The sequence below is a fragment of the Daktulosphaira vitifoliae genome, unplaced genomic scaffold (assembly GCF_025091365.1).
Source record: "Daktulosphaira vitifoliae isolate Bord-2020 unplaced genomic scaffold, ASM2509136v1 Scaffold_1, whole genome shotgun sequence".
NCBI classification, from domain to species: domain Eukaryota; kingdom Metazoa; phylum Arthropoda; class Insecta; order Hemiptera; family Phylloxeridae; genus Daktulosphaira; species Daktulosphaira vitifoliae.
The window spans coordinates 51,551,032-51,567,709 of NW_026099572.1; the positions used below are offsets into that span (position 1 = coordinate 51,551,032).

Below are 16,678 nucleotides of genomic sequence, written 5' to 3' on the forward strand. Positions count from 1 at the left end.
TTTTATCATGCATATTTAATAAACAAATTTGTTCATTTGATGAACACTTACCTTACTTTCATAATTTTTTAAAATTTATTTCTTAATAGTTATTTTTAAGAATATAAACATATAATTCTTTTCATTTACGCAATTGGTTCTTGAATAATCTGAAAACATAATCATTTTATATGTTTATTAATGGTTTCTAATTATATAATCAAATAATGAAACATAAAATTCATTCTAAATTTAATTTCTAACCATCACAATAAAAATAAAATTAGAATAACTAAAAATTATAGATTTTTTAAAAATATCATAATATGTTTTACTTATAAGTGTTATATCTTAATAATAATGTATGCTAACTAGCTGCACTCCGCCCCAGACCCGGAGCCCTTCGAGGCTTACGGCCCTTCGGCGCGTAATCCTCTTCGGGCCGTCATCATAAGTAGTCCACTGATTCCGGTATGGGTACCCGGCTACGCCGGGCACGATAGGTGTTTTTCAGAAAAAATATTACATTAGAATCAGTGCAATAAAGTATATATAAAAATGTTATTACTAAAATCAGAAAAATTCAAAAAGAATATAGTAAAATGTATTGGGTATAAGGTTGACGTTTGTTAATGACGTATTCCCTTTAAGCCTAATAAAAAATTATTTTAGGAGGGTATTTAATATTTATTACTTTGTTAAACATTTTGCTAAAAATTAAAATAATGATGAAAAAAAGGACATTAGGACCTTATATATTAGAAGTTGCCTAAAAAATATTGATAGCGCTGGATCAAGGGGGGCCTACATCTCTCTCAAATACACCTATGTTATACACAAAAATTATTAATAATCTAATTATAATAATTGCCTTTATATTATAGAATACTTAAAAAAAATTTAGCATGTTATTATACATGGCACATTGAAAAAATTTAATTTTGGTAAAAATATTGGTAATTGCGATTTAACGTTGAACAGCATAGTTATCATAGATGAATCCCAATTCAAACTCATAGTCTCATAAATCTTATATGAGAAAAGAAAGACTATTAATAACGTACTGTTCTGATAATGAAAGTACAAACTTACATAATAAAACGCCTTGAAATTTATATATAACATATAATATTCCTTGATAAAATATAGTGCAAATGTAAAATATGTCCTAATAATAAAACATATTGCACCATATAATTATAAGTTTATAATAAATAATAATAATAAATGCTCATAAACGTATGAGCAGAAATGAATCACTGCGCATATTAAAACTCTGCGCGTGGACTTAAAAAAAAAAAAAGCTCGTAAAATCAGAGTTTTTGTCGGATCTCGGATTTTCCGATTTTTGGCGCTTCCTCGACACGTACAGAACGCCGTGGTATGATTGCGAATCGTAAAAAAAAATCGTTTTCATGTCGTAAAGTGTCGCAAGAATTTCGGGCGCCACGCTCTGGCGTCTCGAGCGCATGAAAAAAAAAAGCTCGTAAAACGGTGAAAATTGAACGGATTGAATTGATTTTTTTATCATATCTCAGGAATGTCATTAGGCGGGTCTGGTGAAAATTTCAAACCTTAAGTCGTAAAACGCTGGCGTCAGGGAGCGTTTTTCTCAAAAATGGTGGAAATTTTAAAACGCTCGCGGGCGAGCGGCAAAAATTTTCCAACCTTCGCCAATAATTTTCCCGGAGTCTGGTGACCGAGTATTTTCGTTGAAAAAAAAAATTTTGAAAATCCGAGCACGCTAAGTAATTTTCCCAGAAAAGCGTTTTTTCCCTTGTTCTATTATATAATAAGATGATACGAAGATGAAAAAATATTTTATTAATTCAATTACAAACAATTTTGAAATAAAATTAATACATATTTTAAACTATTGATTATAATTCACAAAGATGAGCATTGGTTTAGATAATTTTTTTATTAAATGTCAATATAAATAAATTATTTTTAGATAAGTGAAAAAATGTTACAAAATCATTTTTATTCGTTGAGTTTGATAAAATGTTTTTCTATTATTCTAAAACAGCATAAATATTTTTCAAAACAAATGCTGATTCAAAAATAGAAGTAAGTGCAACAAAAAAAAATTAAAATTATTTAACACTTACGGATATTTACGAAATCGGAGTTTCTTAAAATGATGAAAAGAACCATAAAATATACAAAATGAAATATTTTCATACATAAATTTAAAATAAATGAAAATTATAAAAAAAAAATACCTTAAGTCATTTATAACCTAGATAATAATTGTAATTTACGTTTAGCTCCATAATTAACACACTTGCATATATATCCTAATGCATTTCAAAAGATAAGGGTTTACTTAGCTACTCACACTTTCAGTGCAACTGTTGCAACCGGCATGTAAACTTATTTAGCTTAAAAAAATTACCGTTTTCTTCAAAAACAACAATAATTTTTTTAAAAGATATGGGTAAATTGTTTGATATTTTTACATCAAAAAATTTTGATAGACTGTTCAAATATTCTAAAGGTCTAATACTACATTTATTATATATAAAAAAATAGTTAACAAACGTAAAAGTTTTTTATAAAAATAACAAAGATGTAATTAGTCGAATAAAATTTATTAAAGGCTGATTAGATTCTATAGCTGGTTGTAATTTATTATGGAAATTACTAAAACCTGAATTTCTACAACACAACTATTTATTTTATTTTTTTCTGAGGATGTTAAAAGATGTTTCTTTTTCTTTTTTTTTATTTACCTGCGAGGCATCTCCTTTGTGCTGCATAATTAAGCAATATTGAGTACTATTTAAATTATTCATTACTTAATACATAATAGAACGCTAACCATTAAATATTAATGTTGTTTTCTTAAATATATAATTTTTTATTTTCACTAAAAAAGAATTAAAAATTAAAAAATTAAAAAGCATAGGAAAATATTTAAAAAAAATTTTCAGGAGATACATTCTATTGAAGTGTAAATATTATAAACATATTTGGCATTATTTTGCAGGTTAGATAAAATCGAATTTTTTAGTTTGGAATAGAGTAAAAAAACTGATGTAAGTAGATTAAAAATAGATCAAAAAGTTTATAATAAAAGAGTACATTGAAGCTACTCAAATTTTGTCTATTTTAAAATGCAAAACGACCAATAATTCAGCGACAGCGAAATTGATGCGAGAATGAAAAATCCTCATTTGGGATGAATGCACGCGCCATCGTGCATAAACTAGCTTTGGATGCAGTTGACCAAACGATGAAGGATTTACAAGGTGATTCGAGACAATTTGGTACGGCAATGATATTGCTCTCCGGAGATTTTCGTCAAACACTTTCCGTCATCCCGAAATCTACTGCTGCTGATGAACTTAATGCATGCCTGAAATCGTCGTTTTTGTGGTGGCATGTCAAGAAGTTGAAATTGACCACGAATATGAGAGTTGCATTGCATAACGACCTATCGGCTGCTGAATTCTTGGGACAACTACTGGCACTTGGCAATGGCCAAATTCCGGTCAATTAATATCGTTTCCAGAAAATTTTTGTGAGTTCACATCGTCGATGGAGGAACTCATTACAAAAGTGTTCCTAAGCATTAAAGACAATTATAAACATCTTGATTGAATAAGTGAACGGGCAATACTAGTAGCGAAGAATGAGGGCATCGATAATTTGAATTGTATTATTCAAAGTAAAATCGCTGGAGAATTGCGTTCGTACCAATCCGTTGAAAGCGTGACCGTCAAAAATGAAGCGACCTACTATACGACGGAATTTTTGAACTCGCTTGATGTGCCAGGAAATCCGCCACATAATTTACAGCTAAAGGTGGGATCGATCATTATTATGTTGCGGAATCTAAATCATCCTTAATTGTGTAATGGTATTCGATTGTACGTCAAAAAACTGGTGAACAATGTAATACAAGCAACGATCATCAAGAGCAAATTTAAAGGAGAGGAATTCCTTATCCCACGAAGTCCGATCATTCCAACAGATCTTCCATTTCAATTCAAGCGGATTCAGTTTCCGTTCGATTGGCTTTTCCGATGACAATCAATAAATCGCAAGGTCAATCATTGGAAGTCTGTGGGATCAATTTAGAATTTTTATATTTTTCGCACGGTCAGCTGTACGTTGCCAGTTCGCATGTTGGCAAACCGTCTTCGTTGTTTGTTTTTGTGCCAGAATACCAAACGAAAAACATTGTTTATCATATTGCACTCAACTGATTTTTGTTTCAATTCAAATAAATTAGTAAATAAATTCTTGAACTATATGTTTTATTATTGTTTTATGTATTAGTTTATCTGAAGTCGTTAAGTTCGCTGGGTCCACTTAATGTTTAAAAAAACTTTTTGGCAAAACAACGTTTGCCGGGTCAGATTTTCAGTTTTTAGTTTTTAGTAATTATTAATTTTTCGATGTTTTATTGTATAATAAGATTGTGTGCTATTATTTATAAATATACAAATGTATTTACAAATGAATTGATAAAAAAATTACTAAAATAAAAATGAGTAGATTTTAAATATCAAATGTTAACCAACGCCCTTTTTGAGTAAAAATTATTTGGAAGGTTATCGTTTCTGCCAAATCTGATTATTCTTCGTTTTTTTTTGTTTCTGCCAAACCGATAGTTTATACCTGTCTATAAATAGAAGCTTGAAAACCACTGGTTAAAATATTTGCCAAAATAACCCGATAATAATTATCTACATTTCATTTAATCGAACTTTTTACTCTTCTATTATTGTTATTAGATAGCATTGCGTTCTACAAATAACTGTGAATCGTTTCATTCACATTTTAATGAAAAATTTTATGAGGCGCATCCTTTTATTATTTTATTTTTAAAAATTAGAAAGAAAATATTTAATCTTATAATTACATTAACATACAGGATGTAAATCTTTCGAACCATAGTAATATATGGGCGAGTATCCTGGTGGAGTGTAAAATAGGATCTCGTTTTTTTTCTTCAAAATTGGAGGAATTTTGGAACAACCCCCTCGAATTTCTCTAAAATTAAAAATAAATCATACCACGATATTTCCCGCAAAATTCTCATACAAATTGAGTGGTCACTCGATTTTTTGTAACTTTTGCGCCCTCCCCTGAACTTTGGGTTCAAAGTTGGAAAAAAATTTCACATTAGCGTGACCCATCAATTTGTATTGAAATTTTACTAGGAGTCCTGTGATGTAATTTATTTTTAGATTGTCGTAACACAGGAAAGAAAATGATAAAAGGTAAATGTGAAACTATGTGTAAATGTGTGTACGAAGATGAATATGAGGAGGTGGTGTCTGCTGTCTAGGTATTCACGTGCGTGTTGTCGTACAGCAGTCACCGTGCTCGGCTGACACTCCGGGTTAGCTGTGGGTGTCGAAAGGCTGTTGTTATAGGAAGGGAGAATAAGAGTAACACCTAGGTATGAGGTGCAGACGAAGTGCAAGACACAAATACTAGGCGTACCAGATAAGGAGTATAACAAAGTACGAGGTGCAGACGAAGTGCAAGACACAAGTACTCTGAAATGTCGAGGAAAAGAGTATATAGGTTAGAAAAGGAATAAACAAAGACTTTACTTTAAACAGTAAGCCGGACAGCGACAACCGAGTACTGAGACTGATGAATGACACAAGGCACTGGAGTCGACTGACGACGATGGTCAGGTCTATTGGGTTTTTATAATAATTACACCTATTGCCGATTTGGCAATAAATATTATTTGTTAATTCACCAGTCTCAGGCAGCGGATGTGCTGTCTGTATTTTATTAAAATAATTCTCATGATTATGAAAACGTGACACCATCACAAGATTAAACGATTAAATAACAAGAAAAAACGAAAAAACTCACAAATAATGTGATATTTTTCTAATTTCACGAGTTTATTTCGTCTTTTATTATTTATTCAAACCGATTATAATTTTTATCATTAAAACTGTTATAAAATTATAAATTTTTTTCTTTTTAGGTCGGGAAAATAAAATGATCACAATATTGAAATAAATATTTTAAACTTTATTACAATAAGATAATTAGAAATAATTATTTTGATGTAATATAGCTTCTTATTATAGTTTATAAGATAAGTTTACTTAAATTTTTATAACAAAAAACTTAAAATAAATGCTTAAACAGCGGGTGGTTTTATAAATGATAAAGAGTAAATTTAAATTACATTTTTAAGTTAGTGACGCACATTAAAAATGTTTTACAATACAGGTTATTTGTTTACTATAGGTTATTCGTTTTTACTGCAATTTATGCATTTTTATTGCACAAAAAAAGAAGCTATATTTTAAAAGTTATCTAATATTATTTGCAACTTAATAAGTGACTATTCAATAGTGAACAGTATTTTTCGAACATCAAATAAATATTAACAAGCTCAGTGATGTACCATATTCTCATTATTGATTAATTTCGAGAAATAGTAGTGTGTCGATTACATTAGGGAGGGGGCTAAGCACTGAAGAGGAATCGTTCGAGCGGACTGTTGCGTTCTCCACTAATGACGGCTCCGCTTGTTCGGTGTCCCTCCGGTCACTGGTCCTCATGACTTCGTCTTCATCAGACAGCGGGTCCGCTTCCTTCTCTTCGGTTGCCGCTCCCGCGTCTCTATTCGTGCTCGAACGCATCGACGGCGTTCTGATGATCCTTCTCCATGATTCCATGATGGGACCCGCCTTGTGGCAAGACAGCAGTTCCCTGCCGACGAGCTTTGCCACTTTAATGTCGCGATCCGTCGGGCTCTCGTTTCGGAGGGAAGAGAAGCACCTTGACATAATAGATAGCCTCTCTTCTTCGTTCTCTACCCCTTGAAACGGATCATACGCCATTTTCTCCTCCAGGGAGTACTTTCCTTCATTCGCCAAGTCGCTCGCCATCATCCCCAGGATAGTGGCGACAGAACTCTGGAAACTCTCTAGGGCCTGAAACTTCCCGTAAGGGAGGTAATACTCAAAAAAACCATCATTCTCCATTGGAGTTCCTTCCAGCACGTCAATTCAGACATCGTAAGAGAGATATCGTTACAAAAACAATCCCTAATGTCTACCCAATTCTCCACTATTTATTCGGTAATAATAACAACCCCACCAGCAGTAACCTCGGTGGCACTAAGGCCACCGGAGGATGCCTGCTCCCCACATCCTCCAGCAATAAATTGGACGCGAACGTCCCCTGGACCCTGTCTCAACAGTCCAACGGTTTTTGCGCAGTCGCTGGATGACGACCGGGTCAAGCCTGCAGCGGCACTCTTCCCAGCCGGCTCTGGAGTCTCCGAAATTCCTGAAGCGGTAACTGTTTTTTTTACATGGTGACCTTCCATATTTGGTTTTTACGGTAAATTCTAACTTGCGTTTTACCTATCGTCAGAGGATTTGTTTTCGGTGTAGCCTTCACCTAGTTGGTCACCTTACCAGGCTATCGGGCCCACCCACCTATTATACAGTTTCCCTCGAACGCTATCGCTTATTCGTCCATTCTAGGAGTGGCTTATATCACGGCTACCCTACATATCTGCAGGGTTAACGAGCGAATGAGGGGCTTGATGTTCGCGACCGCTTATTCGTCAGTCCAAATTAATGGACTGTTTATTTCGCGGCTAACCTGCATATCTGCAGGCCGTTCCTCCATCCGCAACCTGAGGACGCGCCCGATTCCCCGAACTAGGGAAATTGCGCTCGTGTCGACGTTTTGTAGTCCCGTAGAGCCCGATCTAACCAACACAATAGCGCAGCGAAACGGGGCTAAAACCGCTACTGGCTCGTGGTGAACCGTGGATAAAACTAAATGGTTCTCAAATTTTTTAGTAGATAGACAGGTAAAAGATCAGTTTGGCGAAAACGATAATCTCCCAATTATTTTTATACTTTTACAGTATAACGTATAGTATGTTCCATAGAAATAATGACAAAAAATTGTTTAATTTATATAATCATAATATAATAATTTCTAGCACAGCCTACAAAATATCGATATTAAATATAGGATGATATATGTCATATCGGATTTATTAGTATTAGTTTTATTTTAAGTCCGATTTTTTTACTGTTATTATAAAAAGTTGTATTATAATACAATAATCGGGGTGTATTTATTATTAACCTTGCAAGTAATTGTATATTATCATATATTGCCTTTTTACTGATCATTTAAAATAGTACAATACTAGTAAATACCGATTAATTCTAATTTTATCCAACCGTCATTAGTGTTTTTTCCTAATAACCTTAAACTTTTTATATTTACTGTATTTGAATTTTATCAGCAATAAGAGAATTATTTTTAAGTTTTATGTAAATAATATTATGATTTGTTATGTATTTAATAATTATTACATTTATAGGGTTTTAACATTTGTAGTAACTTTTGATCCGACGAATATTTTGCGTTATTATTTTTTAAAATAATTTTTAGTTTTAAGTACGTTAAAAGCATATATTGATTTTATTTTTGTATCTAGCACTGACTATATAAAATATAGTCTGAGTATCTAATAAGAAATAAACACGAATTACGAATTTTCTATTAGTTTATAATTTTTTAATATTTATGAATGTGTTATAGCTTTCTTAAATTGTTGTATTATTTAAAATGTATACAGATATATCTATTTCTCAACAAATACATGAATGTTCTAAATTTTCTATTACCTTTTATAATTTATAAAACTGTTATATTGCTATTATTGAATACATATCTATTAACGGAAATTTCAATAAATTTTATATTTATTTGGTTACTAGATCGCTAACAATAACGCTATCGGATTTTAAAAGGTTTTGCGTTTTGACCATCTCTTAATGCTACATTTTGACATAGCATATTATTATTCCGTTTGTCATAATACTTTAGCATTTGTTAAATGGTTCTTCTCGTGTAAACGCATAATTTAATCGTTAATGAACGTCTCGCCATTGCAAATTGTGCACTTTTACACAGCGTTATATTATTATCGCTCTTGCGATTACCCCACTTGATTATTGATGATTGTCCTCGCATTTGACAATAATGGATTCAATTCATACGAGCTATTTCTCAAGACTACATTAAGTACTTAATGAGTACTTAATTGTTAGTCATTATTTAACTGCTTTTATATATATTATTTATTTATTTGTCATTTAAAAATTTAAATGTTTAAATTAATACATTTTTATTTGTTATAACTATTAAAAATATTTACATTTTTTTAGTGTACATTATTGTAATGAAATTTTTTAATAAAGTACAATAATTTATAAATTTTTATTTAATAAAATCATGCATTAAAATAAATACAAAATAGTTATACCTATTGTATACGCCATAGATTAAAAAACCACTATTACTTAAAATATTGATAAAAAATAATACACTAAATTTTACTCCACTGGGAGATCATTCTTAATTGTAATATTACATAAAAAGTTGTTCTTTTTTTCAGTATGTAATAGTAGAATCGCTGCCTACCATTTACTATTAATATTATAAACCAAATATTTAAACTCAACACTCGTTATTGGCCAAACTTTTATGGGGAAAGATTTTTTACTTTAAATATTTTTAAAAAAAGGAAAATGGCATGGCTTATCGTATACATTTTTTTTCCTACAACTTTTAATTTTTACTATATTATTTTATAAGTTTTTTATGCTACAATAACCATTTATATCCTCAGTAAACAAAATTAATCCATCTGTCTTCATTTTTTGTTAGCAGGCCAACAAAATTTTAATACAGGGTCTTGTATATTAGGAACAATTAAGATGTTATTAGTTTTGTCATTAACTAGAGCACTACTAATAATTAAGTTAACTTTAAGTAATTTCATAGCTGCTTGTCGCAAAGGCTGATTGGGTTTACAAATTAGCTTTTTTGTTTGAGTCTTGAAAATTTCAAACTAGAAACTAAATTTATCTAAGTTACAAAATTTTTCTACATCATCACAAATATGTAGTAAGTTATGCACATTATGGCTTACATTATTACTTCCATAAATATTTTTAAAAGGATTCACAAAATGGTGAATTCATTTTCGTACATACTTTAAATATATGGTACAGTGCAATGGCGTGCAAAGTATTGTTCAAGGCAATAAAGTTGACAAAAATAATAAAAATAATAAAATTTTGATCTGTTCATTGAAGACTAACAAAACCTGGAAATCAAATTTGACGTTCTGTTCGATTACTACCTTTCATATTGCAGCGAAAACAACTATAATAGCCAACTACTATAGTTGTTACTATATTCATTGGCTTTTGTAATAAAATCTCCTAAACATGATTTAATGTTTGTGGGTTTTGTTTCTAAGCTATGGTAAAGACCAATGATAAAAATATAATTAAAATATCATTCAAGAAAACTTTTTTTCACAAAAACACTTATTCTGCTCACAGGGGATAAGAGTACAAGTACAATGTGCAAAAACAAATAGATTTTGATGATCCATTGTTGCCAACGGTTGGTTTACTTAAGGAAAATAGCAATGGAATCGGTGACAAAAAGTTGGGTAGTCGAAACGTAATTTCTTTCACAGCCAATCGCAACACTATGCGAAGCGTAATCAAATGCGATTACTTCATATATTTTACACACGTGCAATTAATCGGTCGAATACTAGGGTTCCGACCCCGTGTATTTGGTTCCGAGAATGGAACAGACATCGGATTTCCCGTTATCTATAACAGAGGTGACATGCATATGAGTTGACTGCAATATAATTGTTAGTTCATACCACGGAGGACGTCTATTGCATACTTTGCACGATTTTTTTCTAAACGTACCACCAGGATACCGTATTATCTAGTGTCTCAGATAAGTCGTTTACTTTCTGTTACACATTCGAATAACATTGTTCGATAAGGACGGTCAACCTAAGAGCCAAAAAATTAACAGTGTGTCTGCACATCAAACAGGATTAATGAAAGTACGATGACGTTATGAGATCGTATAAAACAGTTTGATTCCTCACAAATTGTATTATTTTTGTGCATACTAGTCACAGTCATGCAACTATTACTGCTCTTTCAAACATCCGTCAACAACTGTCAGCTGATAAACATTGACAATAACAACTTCAGTTCAGTTACAATTTAAGATAAAATACGTTGAGATGGCTACAACTATCAAGGGTTATTTTTCGTTTACACCTAATGACATCCGACGATTACAACTGGTCATATGAAAATACGCGTGAAATTTGCACAACAACGATTTTGTCGATGGGACCGAATTTGTAGCGCAGTGTACGTTGTCTATAAGCATGGGATTTTTCAAACGCTACCAACGCACACTGATAAATTCCTTAATTTTATAAATTTAGAAAAATATAAATATAATAAAAAAAATTTTTTTGAAGATTTAAAAATGGTTTTATTAGATTGATTTATGGTCAGGAACTTATATAATTACTATTAAGAATAGATTTATGAAAAAAGCCCAAAATTTCGTTAAAATCACTTATTATATTTTTTGTATTTATATCATAATAAATAATTAAAATAAAATACTAATAATTTTAATATAATATAATATCATTTGAATTTTAATATTATTTTACAGTATTTATAAAATTTGTAGACGTCAATATGTATGAAAACACTTTAACAATTCTAATTTATTTTTAATTTGTTTAAGCTTATCATTTATTTTTGTTTACACTCATAATTGTTTTTACAAGAAAATTAATATGATGAATTTTACTTAACTAAAACTAATTTACAATAATTTAGTTAAATACCCCCAATATTCAAATTCTTAAATAATTGAGGGTTTATTAATTCGGGTAGCATAATGTTTTCATAAAAATCAATAAGTTTTTCTTCCACATTATCGTTCCAAAATTTGTCATCTTGAAGAATTTTACAATAGGCTATACCTAAAAATGTAATATTATAGTATTTTAAAATAATAATATATTTAAATTCCATATAATTTATTGAATAAAAATGTAAAGTAATTTAAGAACTAAAATTAATTATAAAGAAATACTTCTTTGGATAAGTGTAAATATTTCTAATAACTAGTAAATACAAGTAGTTCTCATTTAACAGTTATTATACGTTATAAAACCAAGATGATTCTTATTCATGCAAACAAAGTATAAAAATAGTAAAAAAAGAATTTTGTTACTTTAAATAGGGGTTCAGTTACCAGAACCCCCCATCAGATCAGAAAAGACTTCAGGGAAGTAACTGTGAAATTAGTATAAATTTCCAGAGAATTCAGAGTTTTGAAGTTACATTAAATACAACTTAAATTATCAGCATCACCCAATAGATAAGAGGGGATTTCAGAGTAGTATATTGAATTTAGTATTAAATTTTTAAGAAAATTTAGGAAGAAATTTTGTAGAATATTCAATTTATACTATTTATGAAAACAAAATGAAAAATCCAATTTTGGTCTTTCTAATACCTTTTGGTGTCCAAATAATTAAGTAACAATAATGCCTCTTTGTGATATGAAGTTCTCCTTGTATTTGATAAAAAATATCAGAGCTACGTTTTAGTACAAGATCTCCATTTTCGTCGTAATGCACATATTTTATCACTTTTTGTTCAATAGCAAGTTTGGGAGTCATATTTTGGGCATTAACTGGACATTTTATTTCTACAATCCCATCTTTCCCAATCAAACCATCTGGTTTCGCTGTTAAATAGTTTAATTTTTCATCTATAAATACACCACATGGATCAATCTGTAAATCCATTATATTTTCAAAAAGTTCTTTTGCTTTGTGCTCATTATCTCTGCCATATTCGATATAACATCTGTGTCGCATAACAAGAACAATTTTATCTAATCAGCAACCTATTTAAGCTAATATACGATAAAATAACTATGAAAAATTAAATACATTTATAATAGTACTTACGGAGTATCTTCAGTTTCAGTCGCTTCAGATTTTTCAAAACGTATGAACATTGTTCTTTTCAAGAATGCTTCTTTGCTTGATGTTTGTTTAAATTTACAAGCACGATAAAAATGATAAGCTGATAAACGTTTCCTAGGTTCTTTAAACCATAAATCTTTATCAAAACATTTTATTGTATTTCTCTCAAATGTTTCTATTTCAGATTTATTTAGTTTTAAACTTTGTAGAAAATCTCTTTTTTTATTTTCAAAGTCTTTGTCGATAACTACTTCGTTTTGTTTAGCTGCTATATTATTCGTAAAGTGAAAAGTTTTAAGTAAAGTTAAATTAAATAGTGGTTAAGATAAAAATGTTCATATCTTATGAAAAATAAAAATTCATAATATTATTTTGAGCCCAGGGTCTTATGTTAAATAAATAATTATTAGGCATTTGAATTAGCTACACATTTTACACTTTTATTACAATAAATAACAATTTCACATTAATATAAGATTTAGAAAAGCTTCTGTAGTTAGCCAAACTCCATTAACATTTTTCTTATTTTCGTATTGTTTGTCGATAACCACTGTTTTTTGGTTAATTGCTAAATTTTTATAAAATGAAAAGTAAAAAGAAGCGAAATTAAATGAAATTAAAAAATGAGTCATAATATTCAATGTAATTTAGTTCATATAAATATAAATTTAAATTATTCAATTCATAAAAGGTAAATTGTGATTCAAGTATCAATTGTATTATTATATATGTTTATTGATCTTTTTTCAATAACGTACAAGAAAATTTGGAAAATTTATAAGTAATAATCATATTGATTACCTTTGTTTATAAATATATGAGAAGTAGTGTTCATATTTGTTACGCATGGAAGATTTGCTTTTATCATTAAATTTTTCACAATTTTTAGTACGCAATTTTCAAGTTTTAAAAACTGATTGTTTTTTTCTTGAAATGTATTAAATGTGAATGTAGTAATCAATTTCAAAATATCAATTTTCTTTTTACAATTTTCGCAAAATTTATTCATTGTAAAACATAATGAAGAATTATTTATAAATTTTAAACTAATTTCATATGTATTTTCTTTTTTTCGTTCAAGTTTTGTTATATCAATAGCTTTCATCGCAAAATCGTATTGCCAAGGATTAACAACAAATTTTCCATAAACAAAAAATGAAATTATTCTAATAATAAATATAGTTACATATTGATATTTTATTCTAGTAATATGATTTGGATTTAAATTTCTTGTCTCTTTTAATAATTCTAAAATTTGAAGACATAGAAATGTATGAAAACACTCTAATGATTCTAATTCTTTTTTTAATTTGTTTAAGCTTGACTCTTTTTTTTGTCTACACTCATAATTATCTTTACAAGATCTTGATAACAACTTTATGTCATCTTTATTTATAAGCGAATGATTAATAAATCTTTTATTTTTTCCATAGACTAATAATTTGATATCATTATTAATAGTACTTACAACTTGTAAAAATGAATCGTCAAATATTGTATCATAATTTGGTGGCTGAAATAAAATTGTAAATTATTGACAAAGAATAAAAATAATGATAATAAAACAAATAGCCCAAATTTTAAACTTTAAGTTTTATCTAAAATGAGGCATGTGTAAGTGATCTGAGTAAAAAAAACGTTTTTTCGGAAAATTAATAAAAAAACATCCCATTTTCCCACAGACAGTCATTGATAACTTTATCTTTGGTTTCTTTTGTATTCACACAATTAACAAAAAGTTCTTGATGTAGAATTTATTTCATATTATTGACAAGAAATGAGACTTAACCGTAGTCCAAAAAAAAAATTGGTTTTTTATGACTATATTAGCTTCGATACGAAGATAATATAGTATTAATATTATAATAATATTAATATAATATAATATTAATTTTACCATGTTGTGTTTATTTTTGTGTCCATCTCTAATTTTTTTCAGCTCTCACTGGATTGACACTGAATGATACGTCAAAAGATCATAAATCATATCTTGTTGAAGAAATTAACCTTAAAAATTTTTCCCTCGTTCCCCGTAAATGATGAAAATCTTCCAAAAAATTACAATTTTTAAAATCGATAAATTTCGATATTTTTTCAGTTTTTTTTCTAAAAATTGCCATAACTTATTAAAAAATTATCGCATTAAAAAAATCTTATCTTCTATAAAAAAAACGACTGTCGTAGTTAAAAAAAGGCTATTTTTTTGTTAAAATTTTCATTTTTAAATTGCTATAACTTTTTGAAAAATGTAATTTTCGTGTAAAAATTCAATGTTATTTTGATATTTAAAACTGGCATAACTTTTTGAAAAATGAACCACCTTACATTTCCTTATCATTTGATATAAATTTTATGATAATCTCATCCTTTACCTTCCTACAGGAAGGGATTCGAAATAGCACCTTTTTTACAAAATTCAACTTATTCAACTTAAGTTTTAAAAATGTTCCGGAAATATTGTGTCCTTAAAACATATGTCAAATATGCATATGTTACGTACTATAAATTAAAAAAAAAATTGTCCCGACGAGCTCTCTTTTTGTGCAAATGGCCGCTGTAGTTAAAAAACATGCTTTTTTGTGTTCAAATTTTATTTTTGTTTGATTATTTTAAAATACCTTATAAGAGTTAACCATAGTAATGAGTCCACCAATAAATATAAAATTCACATGAATCTAACTTACATTATATATATAATTATACTTATTTTGATTATTTTGCCTCTTTAAAGTAAAAAATAGCTTTTTAAAAACATGAAAATTTGTGTAAAAAGTAGAACTTTTTAACTTAATTTTTGAAAATGTTCCAAGAATACTGTGTCTTATAAATATATGTTAAAATAAAGCTAATTTTATGTACTAGAAGTTAAAAAAAAAAAATTGATCCGAGGACCTATTTTCTATTTGAAAATGGCAGTCGAAATAGAACAATACTGGATGTTACTTTTGTAATTATCCACCAATTTCTTAAAATTAAACACTATCTACACCCAAAGAAAAACCTCAATCAAAATTGAAAGAGAAATTTTATCAAGGGTTTATGATAATGTTTTATTAATACGAACAAAATAACTATTCTTATAAATAATTATTGTTCAAGACAAGAAAAAAAAATATCATATTGATAAATATATCATTGATTCAATAGTAATGATATATTTATCTAATTGAACAATGAATTTATTATATAGATCGAGGTTTTTCTCTGGGTGTACAGATTTGCATTGAAGCGTTTCTTATGATATTGATTTTAATCACTGTGAGATATCATCTATACTTGTCCCACCATGCCACGTCACCACTTTGCTACCCTCTTTTTGTAGTGGTATAATGAACCTAAGAGTGATAAATATCTGAAATGGATTAAGGAAGGTATAGTAAATTAGACCACTCTTCATTTCAAAATTTGTTTTCTATTTCTTTATCTATTCAAGATATTAAAAATAATTAAATTAACTTACAAGAAACATTAAATAGATTTTAAATCGTTGGTATCCAACGATTTGTTTAGATCATGATCTACATCCACCTTTCTTTTTCTTCTTCTTTTTCCTCGCTTTAATTCCAACTACTTCGGGTCAGCCACCTTCCACTTGACACGATTACTCACATCAGCCTTCCTCATATTCAATTATATCCCTCTATCCCTTTTTTGGCCTTCCTCTACCTATTTTTCCTTCAACATTCATTTCTATAACTGTTCTTACAGCTTCCGATTCCTCTCTCCTCATTACAAGATCAAACCATCTAAGTCTATTTTCTCTCATCTTATTTACGATTAACGCTACGTAAGAAGAAGTATCTCTTATATGTTCGTTCCTTA

At 29.1% G+C, this 16,678-nt stretch overlaps 2 protein-coding genes across 4 annotated transcripts in view; one reads left to right on the forward strand and one right to left on the reverse strand.

The window, feature by feature from the left end:
* LOC126896988 (tight junction protein ZO-1) overlaps positions 1-16,678 on the forward strand; it is a 158,164-nt gene that overhangs the window by 87,503 nt on the left and 53,983 nt on the right. The window lies entirely within an intron of this gene.
* The window catches only part of LOC126896998 (uncharacterized), a 48,514-nt gene continuing 43,362 nt past the window's right edge, over positions 11,527-16,678 (reverse strand). Inside the window, exons 2-6 of one of the 3 annotated variants that reach the window (XM_050670319.1) lie at positions 14,754-14,962; positions 13,658-14,369; positions 12,839-13,124; positions 12,379-12,734; positions 11,527-11,839 (exon numbers count right to left, since the gene is read on the reverse strand). In XM_050670319.1, the coding sequence (XP_050526276.1) occupies positions 11,694-11,839; positions 12,379-12,734; positions 12,839-13,124; positions 13,658-14,369; positions 14,754-14,756 (1,503 nt within the window). In that variant the 5' untranslated portion in view covers positions 14,757-14,962 and the 3' untranslated portion in view covers positions 11,527-11,693. The remainder of the gene's footprint in view (positions 11,840-12,378; positions 12,735-12,838; positions 13,125-13,657; positions 14,370-14,753; positions 14,963-16,678) is intronic. The other 2 variants (XM_050670317.1, XM_050670318.1) reach the window with 2 other exon arrangements.